Source organism: Carassius gibelio, chromosome B4, assembly GCF_023724105.1.
Source record: "Carassius gibelio isolate Cgi1373 ecotype wild population from Czech Republic chromosome B4, carGib1.2-hapl.c, whole genome shotgun sequence".
In the NCBI taxonomy this organism is placed as follows: domain Eukaryota; kingdom Metazoa; phylum Chordata; class Actinopteri; order Cypriniformes; family Cyprinidae; genus Carassius; species Carassius gibelio.
In genome coordinates, this window is record NC_068399.1 from 15,864,556 (window position 1) to 15,888,855 (window position 24,300).

Genomic DNA, 24,300 nt, shown 5'->3' on the forward strand with positions numbered 1-24,300 from the left:
TGGGAAAAATGGGTGAGAGATAAGCAAGTGAGTTATTTTTACAATTGTTTTACAAAAAATAAAAGACAGCCTAACAGTGTCGAATTAAAAACACCAACAAAACATACTATAGCACAATTAAATGCTTCAGATATTAGGATTGTAAAAAAATTATTTCATCAGAACACATGGCTACTTAATGGCTATTAACAGAAAAATATGCTTTATGCAGACTTCTACCAGTAGGGGCAAACTGGCCCATTCTAGCCAGAAAACCTTGACCCCTTGGTTATAATTCACTAGTACCAGACACAAAGCTCTAATCCATATTTTACCCCAGTCTTGTTCTAATCTGTCTCCAGTGTTTTAAGAGGCCTGTGTTGTCCTAATGTGACTCTGAGACCTCTGTGCTCATGGTTTGCTTTTCCTCCCTTGATATCTGAGCTTTTTCTTTGTCCAGCTGCAATATAACGCCTGAAGCCGAAGCACACGCTCTCCTCTGAGACGACCGCACTCACACTGATGAGGAGCGTTTGAGCAAAGGCAGTGATGCAGATAGAGACTGTTTGGGAGTGTGACAAACAGATACAATCAGAAAGAATAAGAATGGCAATTAATGAATGAGACAGCAAGAAACAGAGATTGGAGGAGTGGCTGAGGTTCTGATGGTACTTTAATGAAGTGTTCTCTAAGAGGAACAAGCATTTTTGGAACAAGATCACACACATAAACTCATCGACTCAGTGGCTGTGCTGGGACAGAGCCAGAAGGTTATAGCCACAGTCGGCAAGAAAAAGGTGCAGAAGAGAGAGCAGAAAACTAGAAGGGTAATTTTATGAGGAATATGCAAGTGGTGCCTGCCCAGGATATTGCTATGAGCTTGCTAGGTGGCAATCCCTACCCCTAAATAAGGATGCAGTCACATTTAAGGCACACTCATTTCAATAGGAATCTACAAGATTGGGAACTTCGTATAATGGCGAAAGATTTCCCTATGCAAATTTTTAATTGGGTTTAAGTTGTTGGTCATGCTAATTTGGTGCATTGACCAAGAGAAAACTTGGTGTTAAAGTGATCCCTGTGTGAACGATGCTTCATTACTGTGTGTTTGCTGTCTCATTCCTCTTTACAGTGGAAAAGGGCAAAATAAATTTCAATTGTGCAGCTTTGTAATGGGCTTCACCAGGCCAAGCCGCCCATGGGGATTGGGTGGTGGTCGAAGCCCAGCCTGATGTATTTAAGTCAAGGCATTTAATCTGGCCACATTCTCCCCAACAGCCCCGCAAGGCACAGCTCTCTCCTTCTGACTGACATGCCGACACCTGGCTCCACCACTGCTGGCTGGCTCGCATGCCGCTTGGGCCCACCTGCTCGCCACATATACCACAAAGCAAACATTTCAACAGTAATGCCGACTTTATAAGCTCCACGCGACTTAATGAGAAAGAATCTGAGGTCTGTGTTTCACCTCTTTCTATGTCTCTCTCTCGCTCTCTAGAGGGCATTTAGAACTGCCCATTAACGGCCAAAGTGTGGATTTCCTGTGAAATAACGACTGTGCCCTCCACATGGTTCGCGTCTAAATACTCAAGAACACTTAGTTAAACATGAAGCCCAGTGATCGGCAATCGGAATGGGATTGCTTCCAGCTGTGCCACTCCGACCAGCATCCAGTGAGGGAGATTCTTTCTTTATTGATGCTATAGCTTATATTGCATATGTTAGCTTAGCTGTGGAATAACAGGGTGGGTGTGAAGTGGTCAGCCGTTCGCTTACTCCAAATCCCCTCTCCATGATTTCACTTTCAGACTGCAATCAAACTACTCTGTGCCTGGAGGTGTCCTGACAGACGACTGCTTAAGTCTCTTGGATCACTTAGCTTCATGGAGAAGGACTGTGTAATAACACCCTTTAGAAGTCCACTTTGTTTCTGGAATTTTCTGGTTGATGAATAGTGAACAAGAACAGAAAGTAGTCATGTTAAAGCCAAAGGTATAGCTGTATCAGATGCACTTTTTAGGGACCGTTTCGTTTAACCACAGGGGCAAGCATTGAAAGTGGTGATGAATTACTTAACCCCCTTAAAAGTGTTGCAATATTAGCAGTTTCAAGTCTGCAATAATTACAAGTAAATATTCCTTGTAAAAAAAATCCTAGAAAAGTCAGTTGCTTATAAACGCCTTCACAGAAAACTAGAAGATTCAAATTTCAGTATGTTCATTTCAGAGTCTCCCCTTTTATGTACCATAAGTTTTGACTCAAAACGACCATAACCAAAACTTAAAGACACTGTACCTATAGTCTTGCTCATCAGGTACACGTTTTATTTACGTTGTAGCCTACATTGTAGTGTATTAATGTCCCCCCTCATAATTTATAGCCTAACTGTGTTCAGTATTAATTAAATATACCACATTTTTCCAATTGTTTCTATAATCTCAGACAAATGACGAACAAAGCAGATTTAACTTGAAAGAAGTTCCACAAAACCTTAACACCTTAAAGGATCATTCATTCATTATTATTATTATTCGTCATCATTCACTTAATACTCACAGTTCACGGCCAGCCTGCATGTCTCTAATGTGGTTATCAGTCAAAGCTCTAGGAAATGACTCGTTCATAAGTCTATGTTTTGTTAAATCCCACATCCACATCCAAATTTAGGATCAAACTCGCCAATAAATGCTAATGTTGCGCGTGCGTGCGTGCGTGCGTGTGACTGTAGAGAGAGCGCGCGAGAGCGTGAGTGAGAAAGCTACAGCGATCAGTTTCTGTTCATCACTCACACTAGCAGCAGCACCAGCTCGGACCTTATAAACTCTCCATCCCAAATCCTGGAATATCAAACCGAGAATCATGAAATCTTGCATAATGTGGATTTATCAAGCTCTTCTGTGCGTCTTGCTGTCTGTGGATGTGGGTGAGTGACCAGCGCGTAACGCACACGTGAACCCAAAGTGCCTAATTGATTAGTAACTGATCGTGTTTTAAATTGTGTTTTAAACACAATGCAAATGTCACTGTTAGATTGCTTTGAGAAATATTACATTGATTAAACAGAAGTTCATCAGGTTATGTATTCACAACTACTTGCTGTGTTTGAAAAATATGTCAAGTGCTTGTTTATAAATGCAATTTGAGGGTAACTGATTCTGGGGATATTGGATATTATTTTGTGTATGACTGGTTCTACTATCTTTCTTTCCCGTGCAAAAGCTTAACATGGTGAACTAATACCTTATTTAGTGCAGTTTTACTAATGTAACTGCAAGCCATCAGTGACCTCACAAGAAATGAAACAAAATGACAAAAATATTAGAGGATTCTTCCTCTGTCTGAAGGAGATCTCATATTAATGACAAAGTACACTGTGAACTCTGACTCCTAAAATCCTCTAAAATTGGGTTTAATTAAACTTTATTACTTTTGACTGAAGTTTAATTGTTGTAAAGTGGTTACGACCAGTAGGTTACAACCAGCTGTAAGTTCATTGCTCTTTCAGCCGCTTTGACTTTACTGATGAAGAAACTTAAGTTGAATCTGCAAACTCTTAGAAATGCAAGATATTATTATAAAGATGACATTTTAACAGTGAATAGTTGAAACTATGGCTATCATGGTAAATTGTTGGAAGGTTAAGGATTTTTAAAAAGGACTGAGGGGTTCTTTGAGTTTAAATCAATTTAATAAAAGAAAGTCCTCCCAACTTTTGGGTGGAAAAGTAAAAATACAAATAAACAATCCAAGGGGTTTTTAATATATGTTTTAATGGCCATAATTTTTAAACTGTCCCCATTCACACTAATGTATATTTGGTTTGGATTTTACACAAATCTACTGACCTTTACTCAGGTTTCAGTCTGATAAACTGAAGCCTGAAGATGTTATATGCATCACATAGTGCAGAGGGTATAGGCTGGTGTGGCCTAGTGGTCAAAGATCTGGGCTGGTAGGTTGTAGGTTCAAATCCCACAGGTGTTAATCTATTATGTCTTTTAGCAAGACACTTTTCTGCAGTATCATCTTGAAAGGGCCTGAAATTGTAAATGGTTTGTAAAAGCGCCAACATATACACTGCTTTCAGCCCTGTTCCACTGAAGAACTTGATGTTGAATAACAGTGACATGCATCGTTAGATGCGCTACAGCAATGCAACAGACCCTTCCCAGAGTGCACATTTCCCGCAATGGGCAAAAGCACATATGGGGTGAATGGACTCTCTAAAGCGGGTGTTATCGATGTGCTGTGCAACATCTGGACAGAGCCGTTTCTCCCATATTTCACCATTGCAAATATTCACCGGACCAGATGTGCAGCGTAAACACAGAAAGAGAAGTTCTTCAAAACTTTCACTGAAGCTTTAGGACAGGAAAGGACATTAGTGAGTCAGACTGAAGCCATTAATGCTGATGTTTCTCTGATGCCCGTCCTCATTGCTACCATAAACATCATCCCGTTGTTATTTAAGGAAGAGGTTTAGCCAAATCTAATAAGCAGGCTAGAAGATAAAGATGCCCCCGACAGGCCAGAAAGAGGAATTTAAAGGAGTCTAATTGGGGCGCTGAAGGAAAAGATCAGTGTTTGAGGAGCAGCTCGATGAAATCCAGATGTGTTCAGATGCGGTCCAAACATTAATAATGTGTTCTCATCAAAACCGCTTCAGCCACAGGAGTTCGGCAGCACTGCGCGTGTCTGAAGGAAAATGAGTGATACTTTACACCTCTGATTTTCAACAGTTTACCAAATCACTTGATAATCAGGGCACCAAGCCCAGGACTACTGCACAGAGCAGATCCAAGTTCATGCCCACGCTCAGTGAGATAACGGCATATGGGAAAGATATGAATATTTCTATTATCAGATTTTAAGAGGAATAGTTCACCCAAAATGAAGTGAGCTTTCCCAACTTAAAAGTCAATAGATTTGTGTGAGGAATAGACTTAAATTGAAGTTATTATTCATTGGCAACATTTGTGATTCAGTGGTTCCTGAACAGTGATTCCTACAACAAATAGTTTGAAATGTTTTGAACCCTAAATGTACAGTCACATTTACTGTTACTTAATTAGTGACATTCCAATAGGAACCCATGTGATATGGAGTTTCTTCTAAGGGCAAATAAGTTCCCCATACAGATTTCGATCAAGTTGGTCCCAAGCTGGTCACACGAATTTGAATGCTGACCAAAAGCAAAAGCAAAGACAATGAAAACATGACCTGTTTTTGTGTCAAGCCTGGAATTCGCTTAAATTTAGCTGATGTTACCTTAAAGGTCCTTTTTTGTTATTTGCTTATGGTTAAAAGAAGTTTGAAATACATTTGCAGCAATGTTCTGTAAGCAAACATGCCCATAGTGTTGAGAGAAGCATTTGGATGAATATGTAAATATGTGCTGTGTCCTTTCCTCACACTTTTCAGATTTTTGCTATAAAGCAGCACTTCAGTGTGTTCATGATTTTTACTTTCGGAAATCTGACCTTGTTGGACTGAAAAGAAGAAATTAACAAAAACGATTTTCACTTCAAAGTAGGCGGAGCCATGAACGAATCATAGTTTGAAAGTGTTTACCAGCGCATCTTATTTTTCCGGAAAGTTAGATTTGGAAAGCTGTTTCTTTTGCTTGAAGTATATAGAGTTTTAAAGGGGTAGTTCACCCAAAAATGAAAATTCTGTAATTTATTACTCACCCTCATATCGTTCCAAACCTGTAAAACCTTTGTACATCTTCGGAAGACAAATTAAGATATTTCTGATGAAATCTGAGAGCTTTCTGACCCAAGAATACTTTTTTGTGTGCAAAGAAAACAAAACAGTGACTATGTTCAATAATTCAGAAAGTATTCTCGATGTAACATGCACTATTTTAACAATGTTAAATGTAACTTTCTGGACCTTAAACGTGTCAGTTCCTCTGCTGTCTATGCAGGGTCAGAAAGCTCTAGGATTTCATCAAAAATATATTAATTTGTGAACTGAAGATGAATGAAGGACTTACTGGTTTGGATAGACATGAGGGTGAGCAATTATGCTGGGGAGTCCATATCACTACTAATGAAGCAGAAGTGTGCTTTGAAGGTTTGTAGATGGGTACTTGTGAGCAACCTTGTGAAACCTACAAATACAACATCCATGTAGACTTCAGACGGGCATCCGGAAGCCTTAAATACACATGAGGTGCACGAACTGTCATTCTCCAGTTAAAAGCTCACTGTTGGGAAGATTATCAGTGAATAATGTCTTACATTTCATTGTGTTCCTCACACAAAGGATTCAGAAGACTTGAAATGCTGTTCATGAGTTGTATAGACCACATTGACAAAACAATAGGAGATGATAATGACATAATTTTATGTTTTGGATGAACTGTATGGTCAACATTTGATAGTACAGATCAGAAAATAAAGAATAACAAAGAAGATATTTCAGTGTGGGAGTTACAATGTGAGCTTTGCACATGTATGTAAGCCGACTTTGGGAATGTCCTCGGACCACCAGAGTGCAGTGAATCATGAGTCTTGGCCCCACTCACTGGCCTCTCATTCATTTCTGCAGAAGAGACAGTCATAAAATAGAAACAGAAACCTGATTTTGCTAATGTGAAAGGATATAAAAGCTGATGAGTCTAGTTATTTTTACACCGCTTGCTTTTGTTTAAGAACCTTTGACATCTAATCCAGCAGCCACATGACGTCAATATAACGTAAGGTTGACATTAGACATGATGTCGAACAGACATTGCATTTTGCTTGACGCCAATTTAACGTTGACTTAACATTGGGTTTTGGTTACGTAACCTAAAAACAACAAATATCAATGTCAGCTCACATCGGTATTGGACATCAAATTAACATTAGATGTTGAATTGACTTAAAATTTTGGTCACTGGCTGTCGCAACAGAAATGTAACCAAATATTGACGTCTTATGACGTTATGTGCCGTTTTTTTAAGTGTTTTTTTTTTCTTTATATGTAGGCTATTAAAATGATGTAAAACAAAACAAGCATTTAAGAATAATACTATTTAAAAAAAAAGTGCTTTCATATCGAATGCTTAAGAGGGTAAAATCTGTCCAAATATATCAGTTTTGAGTCACAGAGACACAAATTGGGCACAAATGGCACCATTTCCTGAGAACAACCTTTCTGATAATGTGTGTGACAGCTCCCACATGTATGAGATTACGAGTGTACATGTACGTGTGTGTTTTAAGTATCTGCATATGTGTTTGTGTTTAATCTTCTTGTCTCTTTTGTTCAGAGTGCAGGAAACAGACATTGCAAAGGTATCAGAAAAGTGAAAACAGCCGGCTGCTTTGTACAGACTGTCCGGAATCACCTCGAATTAGAAATCTCCCGCTGGATGACTGCGCACGCAAATGCAGCAAGAGCAAGAAGTCCTGCAGGTGACACACGCACATGTAATCACACAAGGGATAGTTCACCTAAAACAACAATTTTGTTATCATTTACTCACCCTGATGTTGTTGTTTTTTCCTTTGGAAGAGAAATTTTTAGTATTTTTTTTCCCATACAGTTGAAGTTAATGATTAAGTCATCTAGGTTTTTGAACGACATGAAAGTCATTTACATTTTTGGGAGAAAAAATTGGTTCAACCCTCATCTGATCCATGTGGAACTCTGTCCCAACAGTTGTCTTTAGTTATCTTGATTTTCTGTATTTGCCTCCTTTCAGGGCATTTTACTTTGACCACATAAACAGGAAATGTCACTTGCTGCCCTTCGACCGTTTCTCTGAAGGTGCAAAAAGAGAGCGAAAACCCAATTATGACCTTTACGAGAAGAAAGGTAAATATTTGCAATACATTTTCGAAGAAGTTCATTCACACTTGACTTTTTACTTTTATTTCTTGTAACGTTTCCTGGAAAGGTTTTGTTGCAATACTGAGCAAATGCCAGTCATTTTTGTTTAGATCACTGGTTATAAAGTGTGAAATTGCTGCTTCTAATGTATAAAACCTCTGTTCTTGTAAACAACACAAGCTTGAGACATTTGGCAGCAAACAGCCAACGAAGTATAAGAAAGCATGACGATAAGTGTTGACGTTAACAAGATGCTGTATGTTTATGTTTCCAGCAAGAAATGTGGTTGAACAGTTAGATTTATGCTGTAATCGACAGTAAAACTCTTGTTTGGAGACTTAAATCATCTCAGAATGTCGACGAAATGCGTAATCTGTAAACAACATTCATAGTTTCACATTATATGAACATCTCTGTGGCGTATGTTTTCCACAGACTATGTGAAAGAGTGCATCATTGGGTCAGGTGTCAACTACAAGGGGAGAAGATCGTTCACAAAGACTGGAATTACGTGTCAAGCCTGGAATATGTCCATCCCACACGAACACAAGTAAAAATGTACTTTAATAATTGAAAATGCATAATTTAATTTAAAGACAAGCACTGAATAAAGTACCCTTAAAAACTTGTCTCGGCCAATAGAAATGCTTTTTTGGGGAGGTACAGGATATTGCAAGGCGCCGAAATGCTGCATTGTGATGCATCTTGATTCCTTTGTGAATTGGGTTCTATAACAATGCAGCCGGTGCACAAACAAATTAAGTCAATATAAATAGCATATCACTTCTATTTACACTTTGTGTGATTAGCATCTATCACTGTTTCCACTTGTAAACAAGATGCTAATTGTTGCCATTTACACTCTGTGCAAACATTATCTAACAATATTTATACTCAGAGTAAATAGCATTTAAGTTCTGTTAACACTTTGTGTAAATAGCATTAACCTCTTTTTACACTCTGTGTAAATATCTGCAGGTAGTAAACAACGCAATTCTTAGTGAATTCTCGCCTCTCTCTCTTAAACCTTTCGCTCCTCTATAGCTCATTCTCACAGTAAACTTCTTATTTGCAACTTTGATATGGTCTTTGACAGCTAGCAATTTTCGCAAATGTCTTCCGTTTTCCTAGTGCAGACTTAACCATTAGCTGTTAATCGCCGCCAGCATGCTATCTACCAAGAATCACTGATTAGCCTAGACTGCAGATGAGATTGCTTTCAGTCCTGGTAGTTTGAGAGTCATATTTCTGACAACAGAAGTTAAGTGGGACTGTAAGGAGTGATGCCTTGACTGCGTGAACTCGAGCCAATCTGGTTAATATAGTCAGTTGTTGCCAGGTCCTTCTAAGCCAAAATGTTATTAGCTCTATGAGTTACACCGCTTACAAGCTGTATAAAGATTTTAGAGGTGAGAGAATGAAAAGAAAGCTAGAGAAAGAACGAGAGGAGGAGGATTTATGGACTGAAGTCATGTTCTGTCTGCCCTCCAGCTGAGCTCACAAAGCCACAGACACAATAAAATATGAGCAGCATTCGAGACTAGTGCACAGATGCTAATCCAGACCTTCTCCTCCCTATGGATAACAGTGCTTTCCGACCTCGATTCCCTTCGAACCTTTTTCCATGTGATAAGATCTTTTTCCTCTCAGCTTCTCAATCTATCCACCAGCACAGTGTGTCCACCTGCCCTAGCCATTCGGTTAAGTCAAATGGGGGGATAGCAGAAAATTATCAGAGAGAAGTTGATGAGAACCAAGTAAATCTTCACTGAAAAGTGAAAAAGGTGTTGGTGCTGGTTCTAGAACCGGTGGCCAGCCAATAGCAACCTGCTTCCCAGAAATGCATACATGCATTGTCTCTTTTTGAGATGTAAAACACAAACGAAAGGTTTCCAATAAATGACCAGTTTCCCACCCATATGACCTCCTGGTGTTGCAAATGGGATTAAGGAAAGTTTACAATTTTCTGTTCAGATTGCATTCAGAGTGCGAGAGTGTCTGTTGGCAGCCAGAGAGAAATTGCTGGCTAACATCTGTTAGCACAACATCATTAGCTGTAGAGATCTCAGGCCTCATGTGGAACCAGCCACAAGATCCAGATGCAGGAACACAGTCCATTCCAGCACAGCACGCCTTTTGTATCCCAGTTGTTTAAGCCATTCATCTGCTCTGCATGGATTTTGTTTAGATCGTATCATGATGATTTGGTGTCATTCTAACTTATTTAGAGTTTTACATATCAATTCAAAGGTTTAGGTTGACTCAGATTTAGATCATCAGCAACTCTTGAGGCACAATGTGCTTGGTTACATGGATGTTAGCTGGTCCAGGCTGATTTAGATGATTGATTCAAGTCAACCAGGTAGAGCAGGGGTGTCCATACTCAGTTCTGGAACATCACTGTCCTGCAAAGTTAAGCTTCAATCCCAATTAAACACACCCGAATCAGCTATTAAAGGTCTTACTAGGCATACTTAAAACTTCCAGGCAGGTGTGTTGAGGCAAGCTGGAGCTGAACTCTACAGGAAAGTGGATCTTAAAGCCAAGAGTTGAGTACCCCTGAGCTAAGCTCTGCAGGGCTGATTTGAAGGTACCTCTGGATGATCATCCATACTGATTATTGTAAATATGACTGTAGGACCTGGTTGACCAGGAGTGTCATTCCTGCTCCTGGAGGGCCACTTTCCTGCAGAGTTTAGCGCCAACCTTCCCCAACATTTCTGAGCCAACCAGCTTCACAGGAATGACCATGCTGGTCAACCAGCTTCATCTGCATCAGTTTTTTGAACAGCATGGCTTGTCTAAGTTGGTCTTGTTAAGGCGGGCATACACTGTGCGATTTCTGTGCGATTTCGGCAAGGTACCAACTCACACTGTACTGGTAGATCGCATGCAATGTAAAGCCAAAGCTCACGATTTTTGTGCGCTCACTGTAGGTCCGATTGCCGAGTTGCGATTTGACTGCTCACTCTATACGTGAGGATAGTGCATTGCGCTTTGGTGATATGCGCAATTATGTGTGCTGAAACGTAAAAAAAAAAAGGCGTCTGCGTATCTAGACGCGCAGGTGGCTGTGAACTGGAGGTAAGCAGGCGTTTTATCACCTCTTTTATTTTTCTTTGCCATAACTCCAAGTTATCCCTCCATCACTTCAGTCCACACTACACGCTGTGTCAGGTGTCACCATGGTTTCGTTTATGGTTTCACGCATGCGCAGTGAGGGAAAGCTTAAAATCGGTTCGTAGCCCTGCTTCAATAGTGCGAACATGTGCATGTCAGAAATCTATCCGACCAACCGATTTCCGGTCGGGAGAGGCTTATCGGCCCTCGTTTTCCCTTGTACACTGCACGAACACTGCACGACAAACGATGCACGAAAATGCTGAAATTCGGCCCGACCCGAAAAAGAGTAGCATGAGTCAGAATTCGACTCAAAATCGGATGAAAATCGCACAGTGTATGCCCGGCCTTAGGCTAACTGAGATGATATTCAATCAGTGCTACAAAAGACCAGGTGTGTCCAATCCTGCTCCTGAAACTCTGCAATGTTCTTTTCCAACCTTTTCCAACACACCTGCCTGGAAGTTTCTAGTAATATTGAAGACCTTGATTAGCTAGTTCATGTGTTTTTAAATAGAGCTAAACTTTGCAGGACAGTAGCTTTGCAGGAAAAGGGCTGAAAAAAGAGCTAGTTGATCGCAATAACTTAATTTTTAGCTCTTTTTTCCCTCTCTTATTATCTCTATATATTGATGTTTCAGTTTCAAGCCTGCCAGACACAAAAAGTTTGACCTGCGTCAGAACTTTTGCCGAAACCCAGACAATGATCCAAGTGGACCCTGGTGCTTCACTGAACTCACTGAGACTCGGCACCAGGAATGTGGGCTGCCCCAGTGTTCAGAAGGTTAGAGATGACTTCATCAATACTGTATATAATATGTGTTTTTGTGTCTGTATTTGAGAATAGTGTATGTCAGTATTTTTGTGTTTGTTGTAGTGCCTGCATGACATTGTGTGCATTTGGTGTTTGTAATAACCTGTGTGCATGTATGTTTGTAGTGGAGTGTATTAAGTGTAATGGAGAAACATATAGAGGGCCCATGGATCAAACAGAGAGTGGGAAAGAGTGCCAGAGATGGGACTCACAGAAACCTCATAAACACACCTACCAGCCTCATAGGTACACATTCACATGCACACACACACACACACACACACACACACACACACACACCAATTGCCTGATTTTCAACATGCTCCTTTGTATCTGTATTTATAGGCATGTAGGCAAAGGCCTGGATGACAACTACTGCCGCAATCCCAATAATGACGTGCGTCCGTGGTGTTACACAGTGGACAAAAACACACCGTGGGAGTATTGTAACATAAGTGTGTGTGGTATGTTCACTTTTCCACCTTTCATTCTATGAAACATTTGCAGTTGGGTTTTAGCTGTATTTCTGGTTTTCATTTGTTGTGATATTGTGATGTTGTATAATGCTGTGATCCAAAAATCTCTCCATTTTATTTTATTTTATTTTATGTTTGTTTTGAGTTTAATTCAAGCTAAATGTTTCTAAACGCTTGTGGAGGAAACCCCTCTCCTATCACAGATACATGCATGTGTGTGATATTTAGTTTGGCCCAGAGATTGTGTACAGGTGCACTGACTCGTCATAAATCTTGTGGTTCAAGTGTTACTCCTGTATTTCATCCATGGCATGTTTCCAATGGAAACATTTTTCTAATGCTGATGCTTGGAATTCCTGACATTCTCTCTCCCTCGTTCAGACTCAGATCATTTTGTGGAGGTGGAGGTGACCACCTCTTGTTTTCGGGGTCAGGGAGAGGGTTACAGGGGTACGGTCAATGTGACCCCTGCAGGTGTGACCTGCCAACGCTGGGATGCCCTTTTCCCACACAACCATTCATACACACCTCACAACTATAAATGCAAGTGAGTCATGCTACACTTTAGTTCGGGGCTGATCCTAGGATTTGGGGTTTTTCACATCTTACTGATTCTAAATCAGTCCTAACATTCTAAAAAAGAATAAGCAAGAAAAATATACATGCACAAATAAACATGATTTTACTCAATTGTTTGTGTTTGTGTCCCACTTAGGGATCTCAAGGAGAACTTTTGCAGAAACCCAGATGGCTCCGAAATTCCCTGGTGTTTCACCACAGACCCAAAAGTACGCAAGGCTTTCTGTACCAACATCCCCAGATGTGATTCAGAGAGCTCTGACAGCACAGGTGAGCCCACACACACTTTTAACACACATACACACACCGCACGCCTAGGAATCACGAACCATATTTAACCACACAATTAATTATGTTGTACCAAAATGCTTAGCTCATCATAATTTACAAGAATTTTAATGATGAAAGACAAAGATGTTTTGCGCACAGGCGCCATCGTAGACCGCCTGTAAAGATCTGGCACCCTGCTCGAGTGTGGTTTTGTTCTGGGCACCCTCACATTCCCCTTCATCTGTGTCACACAAGCAGTCCTAAAAGAAAAAGGTTCTTCTTTACAAATCGTGTAAACTGTCTGGTTAGAATAATCTCTTTCATGAATGTTTCTAAAGACACATTTCTCACCAGAAGAGTCCCTTTGAGGTTTCAGGTCAGAGAGACAGGGCAGTGCCTCTCTGGATTAACTCAAACTACAGTCAGATGTTGGCACAGACAAAAGCTTTTTTCCCTTCCATGTTTGCCAACCACCAATTGTAAAGTGGCCCCTGACGTGAAAATGTACCTCCCCCACTAATAAAATGCTATTTCAAACATGCTTACTTCATGACAGCATGGATACAATCAGTAAATCCATAAATATTATAAACATGGAGCCTTGAATAAGCATGGATTTTACTGAAGGTTCATGCATGTGCATGCATACATGCATTGTTTACTGTATGTTATCTTTATGTCTATGTTTCTGTGTCCTAGAATGTTATGAAGACAACGGGGAGAGTTACCGTGGTAATTTGTCGAAAACAAGATCTGGTATTCCTTGTGGGCTGTGGTCCGCCCACACATTCAGGTACATGTTTCCATGAAATCACTGAAACCATTTAAAGCTGCTATGTGTCAATTTTTTCAAAGTCAAAATACTTACTATTCCAGTGTACTAAGAAAACCACTGTCTGCCATTGTCTGAAATCGTAAGGAGGGAACACATAATCAGTTGTGATTTGGACTAGTGTCTATTATAAATATTAAACTGCAAAAGACTTCTGTTTAATTATGAAGCCTGCGAGGTCTGTGTGTATCTTTGTGAATGAGCTGTGCAGGTTTTCAATACAAATTGACAAAATAAAAGAAATTATGACAGAGACATATATTACAGTTGTACAATAGAATGTACTCCTTGTAATAATAATAGTAATAATTTATCAAAACATTATTTTTATTTTCATTTTATATTTTTAATTTAAACTTCTGTTATGCAGCCCAGAAATAAAAGCAATTGTGAATTTTTAATTCTATTACATTAAAATAAAACATTTTCAGTTGTTTTTTCACATTTATTTGATTACCACCACTCCTTTTTGATTTTTTGATTATCAAATTTTTATTAAACCATTAAACTGAAAGGAAAAAAAATTAATTTGGGAAAACAAAAAACATTAGTTACCCTAATTGGAGACATAGTCACAGTCAATATTTTTTAATTCTATTTGATGACATTACAGAAACGACACACTGGAAATTCTGTGAAATATCTGCGAAATAAAAAACATCAAGTTAGCATGTGCCCTTCATTATTCTAAATACAGTGTCAATCAATGTTTGCTTCTTACTGACAGATTCCATAAATATAAAGAAGCTGTAAACCCTTTCAATGCTAATCTGTTCCAAAATGTAGTTAATTATGCAATGTGTTTAGTGAAAAGATCCGATATGGCTGGCAAATTAGTAAAATGTTGATATAATATACTACAAAAAATCAGTAATCCAATGCTCAATATTAAGTAATCAATTTAAAAAAGAATGTTTCACCTGAAATCTGTGTATTTTATCCACAATATTAACAGAGATTGTGTATTGAGTATTGTGTCTTTCATCGTGCATTGCCTGTACTGAAATCAGTTGTGAATATTTTGTGCTGTGCTACATATGGAACACTGTTTAATGGCAACTGACCATGTAGAGCACTTCAAATCAAGGCCCAGGTGTACTTCATTTTCTGCAGACTCCACAGACCCTGCCGGTAATGACAATAACGTCATGCGGACAGTGTTCGGACCATCACGACCACGGGTGCCCGGAGTATACTTTGGGCTTTGGTCACTCACGATATTCCATTCCGGTTAGGATACCGTCTTAGAAGGCAGCTGTCTATGTAGGCAGGGAGGCAGTTCACAGTTCACTATATTTTACTATATTTTAAATATAGATAAGAAGTCATTTATTAGTGATGTTGAGTTTGCTTTGAAAGGTAGTTATCAGGCAGTATTACAACATTGAAAGAGAACTGAGGCAGTGATAACAAACAGAGAAGGGAGAGCCGGGCCGCTCATATTCATCACTGATACACTGAGGACAGAAAATACCACACACTGTTCCACGGGAGACAAATGCCCCATAAAGCAGCTCACTCGGCATCCTGTAGTCCCAGCTGTTAACATCACTTAATTTACAGGAATTGTAAAAGCCAAAATGGCACAGACAAATGGACACGTTGCAGGAGTGACCTCTGACCCCAGGAAGTTCAGTCCCCCACTTTTAAAACATGGGCAGATCAAAGCCAATCAGCTTCTTCAAATGGCGTCCAGCCAGTGAGTCTGCCTCACATCGGGTCGAAAGGTTGTCTCTGAGAAAACTCAACGTTGGCTTGTTTCGGCAGTCACCGGGGATGAGAAAATGTCTCTTCACTCTATCACTCTTTGCTTCCTATACATTTATCACTCTGGGGTTTCAGCCCCTGCGATCCAAGGCCTGTCTGTCTCACTCTAGAATTTATTGTCTTTGTAAGTCAACTCTGTAGAAGTCGCTTGGTGTGCAGTCTCGGCCGGGCTTGTGTGGAGCCTTGAGGACAGGTGATGGAATTCGCAGAGCCGCAGCGACTATTCTGAGTTCATACTTTCAAACTTTTATTGGTGATGGAGGGATGATATTAATATGATTCCTTCTTTGAACATCTTGTCGCACAAAGACATATGAGTCAACATTTCCATTCCTCTTGTGCTGGCCTGTTTCTCTGAACTGAGTAGCTGATTTCCTGTTCTTTGTTTTTGTGTGTGTGTAGGAGAGACTTGCAGTCAGCGAAGGCCAGCGCGGGCTTAGAGTTGAACTTGTGCAGGAATCCAGACCGAGATAAGCATGGGCCATGGTGCTACACGTCCAACTCCTCCACTCCTTGGGACTACTGCGGACTAGAGCGATGTGAGTTTCTACTTCCTGTTTCTCTCCTCTTTTTCCTGGTCAAATATGAAGCTAATATGAAGCTTCTGGTTTGGTGTTTTCCAACATTTTACCTGGTGAAGCTGGTTGATCTATCTGTCTATCTATCTTTCTTAAAAACTACTTTACATTAATACAAATATTTAAGCATATAGTAATATTCTATTGAACTGTGTGCTTGGACAGGACTGTTTTCTATTCTAACATGACAATGCCTTTATGTATAAGATGAGGTTAAAAAAATAAAAAATTCAGTCAGTGTGGAAGAACTGGATTGGTTTGCAGAAAGCCAAGTCCTAATCCCAGTTGAAGACCTGTGACTTTAAATGCAGCCCTTGAGCCAAAAACTCATCACCAAACACCACTTGTGACTTGTACATATGGTTTTGAAAGTGCTTTTTTTCTGTTCTAAAGAAAGGTGGCTGGTGTATGGAGCCAGAAGAGTCTCAATAAAGATAAATGCACACACTACATTCACATATGCACACACAGGATTCATAGATGCACACACATGATTCATAAATACACACACAAGATGCACAAATGCGCACAAAATTCACAAATGCACACACAAAATTTAAAAAGCACAGAAGATTCACAAATGCATACAAAATTCAGAAATGCACACAAAAATCAGAAATACACACACAATTCAGAAATGCAAACAACATTTACAAATGCACTCAAGATTCACAAATGCACAGGACAAGATTCAGAAATGTATTTCTGATGCACACACACATATATCTTGATTCACAAACTGCTTGCGGTCTGTGAACTTCACTGCATTTGTGTGTGAATTTTGAGACTGCCCTGACTTGGCTCAACACACAAATGCTTTTTTTTTAAACAGGGAATGATCAGCAACCAATCAGATATCTCCCTTCTTTTAGCCAATCACAAGAATGCACCCCATGTGGGGGGATTGTTTACTTATAAGCCAATCACATGAACGTGTTCACACAGCAATTGTATTAAATTGTATGAAAATACAGATGTTTAGATTACAATTCAGGTTTATTTTTTATTATTTTTTACAAAATATAAATTTAAAAATGTCTCAATACAGAGTCAGTGGTCCGCTGCGAGAGGAAAGTGGCTCTCTGGCTGCGAAAAGTGGGTCTGCGGCTGTCGTTCGCTTAGGAAAGTGAGTTGATCGCTGCGTGAGGAAAGTGAATCGTTCGCTCAACTTCGCTGCTTGAGGAAAGTGAATCGTTCGCTGAGGAAAGTGAGTCGCTCGCTGGGTGAGGAAAGTGAGTCGTTCGCTGCGTGACTCCTGAGGAAAGTGAATCGTTCGCTGAGGAAAGTGAGTCGCTCGCTGGGTGAGGAAAGTGAGTCGTTCGCTGCGTGACTCGTGAGGAAAGTGAGTCGCTCGCTGGGTGAGGAAAGTGAGTCGTTCGCTGCGTGACTCGTGAGGAAAGTGAGTCATTCGCTGCGCAAAGTGGGTCGCTGGCTGTGTGAGGTAAGTGAGTCGTTCGCTGAGGAAAGTGAGTCGTTCGCTGCGTGAGGAAAGTGAGTCGTTCGCTGATTGGCTTATAAGTAAACAATCCCCCACGTGGGGTGCATTCTTGTGATTGGCTAAAACAAGGGAGATATCTGATTGGTTGCAGATCATTCCCTGTTTAAAAAAAGGCATTTGTGTGTCGAGCCAAGTCAAGGGAGTCTCAAAATTCACACACAAATGCAGTGAAGTTCACAGACCGCAAGCAGTTTGTAAATCAAGATATATGTGTGTGTGCATCAGAAATACATTTCTGAATCTTGTCCTTTGCATTTGTGAATCTTGAGTGCATTTGTAAATGTTGTTTGCATTTCTAAATTGTGTGTGTATTTCTGAATTTTGTGTGCATTTCTGAATTTTGTATGCATTTGTGAATCTTCTGTGCTTTTTAAATTTTGTGTGTGCATTTGTGAATTTTGTGTGCATTTGTGTATCCTGTGTGTGTATTTATGAATTATGTGTGTGCATGTATGAATCCTATGTGTGCATATGTGACTGTAGTGTGTGCATTTATCTTTATTGAGACTCTTCTGGCTCCATACTGGTGTCCCAATATTTTTGTCCGTATACTGAATGCACAAGTCATTGGTGTTTGGTGATGTGTGTTTTTGGCTCAAGGTCTGCAATTGAATCCACACCAGAGGTGTTCATCTGGACCAGTCAAGTTCTTTCACTGGCTGAATCAATCAATCGTTTATTTTTTAACTTTTCCTTATACAAGAGGCATTGTCATGTTAGAATAAAAAAGGGTCCTGTCCAAACTGTTGCTATAAAATTAGAACCAACAATTCCCTAGAATATTATTATATGCTTAAACATGGAAATTATTAAAGTAGTCTAACCTGTTCATTAGAAGGGGGTGTCCCAATACTTTTGGCTATGTAGTTTATAGCAATATATATATAGTTAGTTATATTAATTAATTCAATATGCAGTACATTTTCCACTTCCCTAAATAATTTTCCTTGAAATCCTGCATTCTACAACCTCATGTCAAATTCAGGAATCCAGTTGGGATGTAATAGACTTTCTCAGTTTAATTCTGGAATGGCACACAACTCGGGTTATGATGACAGACAGGGTCTTGACCTCCATGCCAGGGGTATTTTGTCATCATTTGTAGCTTTCAAAGCCTATTGGATGTTATGTATTGAGGTTGTGTCTGTGGATATTGTCTCCTCGAACGAGGTGTCAAACTACAATACCAGACAGATGCAGTCCGCTTCATCTTTGTGCACATGCAGCTGTGTCACTGCAGCTGGATTTGTATAATTGTGTTTCATTCATGCACGTTTGTGATGGTCTGCTATTGCATGTTGATGATGAATGAGTTGCTGTTTGTGCAGGCTTAGCATTCATCATCATAATAGGAAACATGTTCTGGGTATAGTTCCATGATTATATTTAAGTTTATCCAAATTATATTAGATTCTTTTTCAATTTCAACAATATCGCCATTTTAATTAATGAAAATTTGTCTGAAAGTTTTTTTTTTTTTTTTTTAACAATGGTTAATATGCATGTGAAATGTTTCATTATAATATTTCGTTGGTGGTTTTGAGTGCAAACTAACACTTAATGTCTTTATTTTTCAGGTAAATCAGTGTCATCGGATGACCATCAAAAGAGTAAGTCAAAAAAAAAAAGAAATATTGTTTTTTTAGCAGATAATAACCATACAGTGGTTCTCAGTTGATGGGTCGTTGGCCTCTTGTGGTCACAGGCACCAAAGAAAAATGTGCTAAATGCAAATAATAAAATAAAAATAAAAAATAGAATAAATAATAGAAAAAAAAATAAATGAACTAAAACATATATTATATGTAACTAATATAGTTATAACTATAGAACAAGTGTCTTATTGATTTGTAAAGATTGATTGATTCATGTGCTTCGCTTTCACAAAATGTACATAATTACATTAAGATTGAGATTTGTTCAGCCTCTTATTAATTTTTGCTTATTATTGGGCCTGTGCAGTTTTGTGTTTTTTATGTTCAGTGTTCTTTGTCATGAAACCACTTGACTATGTTATTGTATGCATATACAATATGTCTTCAAGATATGCATGTTTTTACTGTATTATCTTTTTCATGAAAAAATAATTCTCTTCTCAAGCCTTCTCTAACAGATGCTTATTTTGCTCTCGGCAGGCGGAGGACCAAAACCATCTTGTTTTATACACAAAACCACACGGATTGTCGGGGGGATGCAGGTGCAGCGGGCAGAGGATGGAAGCTGGGTGGTCAGCATTCAGAAAGGGTACACACTTCCTGTTTGACCAGTGTTAAGTATTGTGTATAATCTAAGTCGACCTAAATAATTTAAAGCAAATTTGAAGATAAAAAGAATTCAGTGTTTTAAACAAATATTACATATACACAAAAAACAGTAACGTAAATTAACCGGTTTTATTCATAATGTAAATAAATTATTTCATTCATGACAACTCTCTAAATAGTTTTAGCATGTTATTGGACATGAGAGTGTTAAATCATTTTTGTGGACTAGTTCTTCTATGCATGCTGCTGCAGTGCAAGTATGGATCTGATCTGGGCAGGTCTAGACAGGGGGAGCTAGGGGAGGTGGAGGGTTTCAGAGAAAATCTTAATAGCATGATGCAGGACCGGCTTAGAACTAACTGAACCACACTATTTCAATGTTGTGCAAGCAATAACACAGACTTCAAAATCAGCAGGGGCCATTTGACTTGAAGTGATTTGTTAGCATATTCCATGTAAACCATATGGAGTTTCAAGACTATACTAGATATTTATACCTGCAAAACTAAGTTCATAGGTTAAATGAGGTAAAAAGCTACAACTGCAGGTTACAACCTTCTACAATGTACAGTATAGTGGGAAAATAGTAAAAGTATAGTAAAAGCACATTCTCTATTGAAGTTTGAGAATGAGTATAACATGTAATTTACAAAATGTCTGGTTTTATGATTTTATGATTTAGGATATTTGGCTAAAATACGTTTTAGTATCTAGAAAATTCATACAAATATGTAATATTTATAGCATGGGGGACAGTAATGACACATTCTGATTGGTTCTCCTCCTGCAGGAACAAACATTGGTGCGGTGGCTCTCTCATCAGAGAAGAATGGGTTCTGACTGATCAACAGTGCTTTTCTACCTGGTAATCCATCCATCCAACCATTAACTAGTCACTCTCTCTTGTCAATACAACCATGTTTTATTTTACCTCATTCTTGGGTGTGCATGATTCTGGCCCGTCCTGGCCTTGTGTTCCCATCTGTCAGTTGATGTTTTCTATGAGACGTGAGGATCCAGAGTTTCCGGTTTAAGAGAGAGTAGTGACAGATCCGCTCGAGTTGTGACTGATGGCTCTCTGCTCTGTCAGTGGTGCATCTGTTTAGACTCTGTGTTCGGCTGCATGATATACGCCTGTGGATCTGCTTCAGTGGCACTTGAGTGAAAACCTGCTGGCTCTGTTTAGTTTGAGGGAGAAAAGGGGGACAGAAGGAGAACGAGAACGAGTGTGTCTGGCTTTTAGATCATCTCTACATTCCCCAGATCCGCTCCCTGGTGGGTTCAGCTATCTTATGCCTCGCATGAAGACACAGACCGGGATGGACGCTTGAACTGACCTCTGTGCCTTTATCAGAGCTGGAGATGACTTTACCAGGGATGCACGCCAACTTACATATCTCACGCTTGTAGAAAGTCTTCTCTGCTCTGTCTGCAATCCACATCAGATTATATATTTTCAGAAAGCTCTAATGACTTATCACAGTTCTACTGAGATACTTGAGTTGCATACTTTAGTTGTCATATAACTTCTGTATTTGACATATATGCTTATATATAGTGTTTCTTGCATGTTCCTCAGCGTTCCTGACCTCTCGGAGTACACCGTGCAGGTGGGGCTTCTTCATCTCAACGCGTCCACCGGCACACAGGGTCTCCGGATCGCACATGTGGTCTGCGGACCCGAGGGATCCAACTTGGCCCTGCTCAAACTCGCAACGTAAGTGCATTTATCCATCTGCCCATTCATCTTCTCATCCATCCGACCATCTTTATGGTAACTCATAGTCTTATGCCCAGGCCTGCCCCTCTCTCTGAGCATGTGCGAACTGTGCTGCTTCCTGTCGCAGGATGTGCTGTTGCAGAAGGCACCTACTGCCTCATGTACGGCTGGGGAGACACTAAAGGTATTATTGTTTTCTATTCTGTTCTATTCTGCAACATTGGCTCCATTTACATGTGCACCATTAATGTGAATATTTCCAATAATCAGAATAAAGACTTAATTGTAAAAAACAACAGCTCTAGAATGCATTCAGATGGTTTTGCTAATAATCCCAATAATTTATGCCATCTTTTGTTCATGTTTGTATGTTGAGGAACAAATAAACATTTAATCTGACTTTATTTTAATCGTCATTAAAATACACACTAGCACAAAGTAAACATTCTTAGCTCATATTTAAATCATTCTCCAAAACCCCTGTTGAGTGATTTAGATACAGGGCCAAATAAATAAAGATAATTGCTTTTGCATTCAAACCTTTCCAGATTTTACATTTCTATTAAAATTGACCCTTTGCCCTCTCTGTTAGGCACAGGTCATGATGGCAGTCTGAAGATGGTGGGACTTCCAATTGTCAGCAACAAGAGGTGTTCCCAAAGCCACAATGGTATTCTGCCCATCACAGAGACCAAAATCTGCGCTGGAGGCAAGAGAGACCAAGGTGTTTGTGAGGTACGAATCAGATCCTGGTTTTCAAGGAGTATCGTTTCAGACGATGGTGTTTGTTTCACGAGTGTAATTCACCTCTTACAGAAAGACTACGGTGGCCCATTGGTGTGCCAGGAAGGAGAGAGCAAGGTCATAGTGGGTGTGAGCATCAACGGCCGTGGATGTGCCGTCGCCAGGCGTCCTGCCGTCTTCGTCAATGTGGCTTTCTACTCTGAATGGATCCGCAAAGTCTTCAAATACTATTCAGACTTGGAAATAAGTTACTAGATTATTCTATTTTCCACAGATTTGGTGAATAGAACTAATGATGCATTGCCTCTTCTTTATCATCTACAACATGAAGACCATGGTTGCTGTTTGATTCGTATACAAAGAACTTGGAGCCCAGAGTTTAGCTTAAATTAAAACCACTGGAATGGAAAGGTTGCAAGACAAACAATCTGTGAAAATCAGACATCAGACATTAGTTTTAAACCAACAAATGGTGGAAATGACAACTTCTGAACTCACTAGGAGTTTGTTGTGGCTGGTGATTTAGCCGTTATAAATTAAGGACAGATGGATAAATGACGAAAGAAAAGCAATTAGAAGAAACTGTGGTGTCAATCCACATAAACATATTTGTCTCAGACTAGAGCAGATGTTCTGAATGTCATTCCCTGGAGATACTTGAAGATGGCAATAACCCAACGTTTTCAGACAGGATGGAGCTTTTGTTTTCACTGGGGTGCATTTTTCAGACATTATCACTTCTTCACAGATGGATTTTCTTCATTGTATGTCATTTCGAAGGCATTTTAGGTGCAACTTATAAGGACGATGTTCTAAACCAATGTTTGCAAAACACCATTTTCAACATCAACCACTTCACGAATCGGCCGGTGTTCATTCCTGAATGGGATGTTATTACACACTTCCAGAAGGGTTCAGTGACATTCTAATGTTTCGCACCTTGCCTGACTCCAGTTTGGAGCGTTCTGTGGCCCCTTTGGGGCTGTTTCATGTACTGCACTCCAAAGAGTGTGCTAATGTCACTCTGTACATTCGTAGGTCTTATAGATCTGAAATTACAAACATCTGAAGGTCTTTGCTTTCACATGGTGTAATATATCTGTCGAAATTTTATACGCAGTTTGTGAAGTATTTATTTATGTCTTTTATAGATCGACTGAAGTCATGGCATTTCATTCTCCAGAAGTGTTTATTGTGTTTAATCTGGCATGTAGATTTGAAACATAACATTTGTAAACAAAACAAAAGGACGATATGTCTTTAAAGGAAAATATTGGGTCGTAGAAGTGTGTTTCGACTGAAAGACAGTTCCCCGAAGGTTTATGTGTACGTCACCTATGTGGAGGGTCTTTTAAGCCCAAGTTTAGCCAAGAGATATTTAATCAAACTGCAGTACTAAGTAGAGTAATGCAGTTGACAGGCAGGGTAACTGGTTTAACAAAAATTTATTGCGTTTTTAATACAAAAATGTATTTTATTGTAAATATTATGTTCACTGTGTATATAAAGTGCCTGTTTATTGACATTTGATCAGTTTTTACACTTGTTTTGTATTGTTAACACCGGTTTTGTGATTTTGTGCGCTGCTGCCATCAATGGTCTTAATATTGAATATCAAGGCTGCTGTTATTTTTATAGTCTGTTTTGTACTTTCAACTTTTAAAATGTAAGTAAATGTACTTGTGGCATTTTATGTTTTATTTGTAAATAATTAAACCTTTTTTAAAAAGTTTTTTTTTTTCTGCAATTTGTAATTTTCTAATTCCTACTCACCAGTGCTGTCTAAAAATGAAACCGTTAAAATGTATAAAAGCTCATATAAATATTATATAAAC

At 39.3% G+C, this 24,300-nt stretch overlaps 1 protein-coding gene across 1 annotated transcript; it reads left to right on the forward strand.

Moving 5' to 3' along the window:
* The first annotated feature begins 2,753 nt into the window (after positions 1-2,753).
* On the forward strand, positions 2,754-24,188 carry LOC127956216 (hepatocyte growth factor-like). The gene is made up of 18 exons (XM_052554007.1): positions 2,754-2,902; positions 7,241-7,385; positions 7,676-7,788; positions 8,239-8,353; positions 11,565-11,707; positions 11,863-11,983; positions 12,083-12,201; positions 12,595-12,760; positions 12,929-13,062; positions 13,762-13,855; positions 16,064-16,200; positions 19,315-19,347; positions 19,873-19,981; positions 20,792-20,866; positions 21,581-21,718; positions 21,799-21,905; positions 22,314-22,456; positions 22,538-24,188. The coding sequence occupies exons 1-18, from the start codon at positions 2,839-2,841 to the stop codon at positions 22,718-22,720; spliced, it is 2,139 nt and encodes a 712-aa protein (XP_052409967.1). The 5' UTR covers positions 2,754-2,838; the 3' UTR covers positions 22,721-24,188.
* The last annotated feature ends 112 nt before the right edge of the window (positions 24,189-24,300 follow it).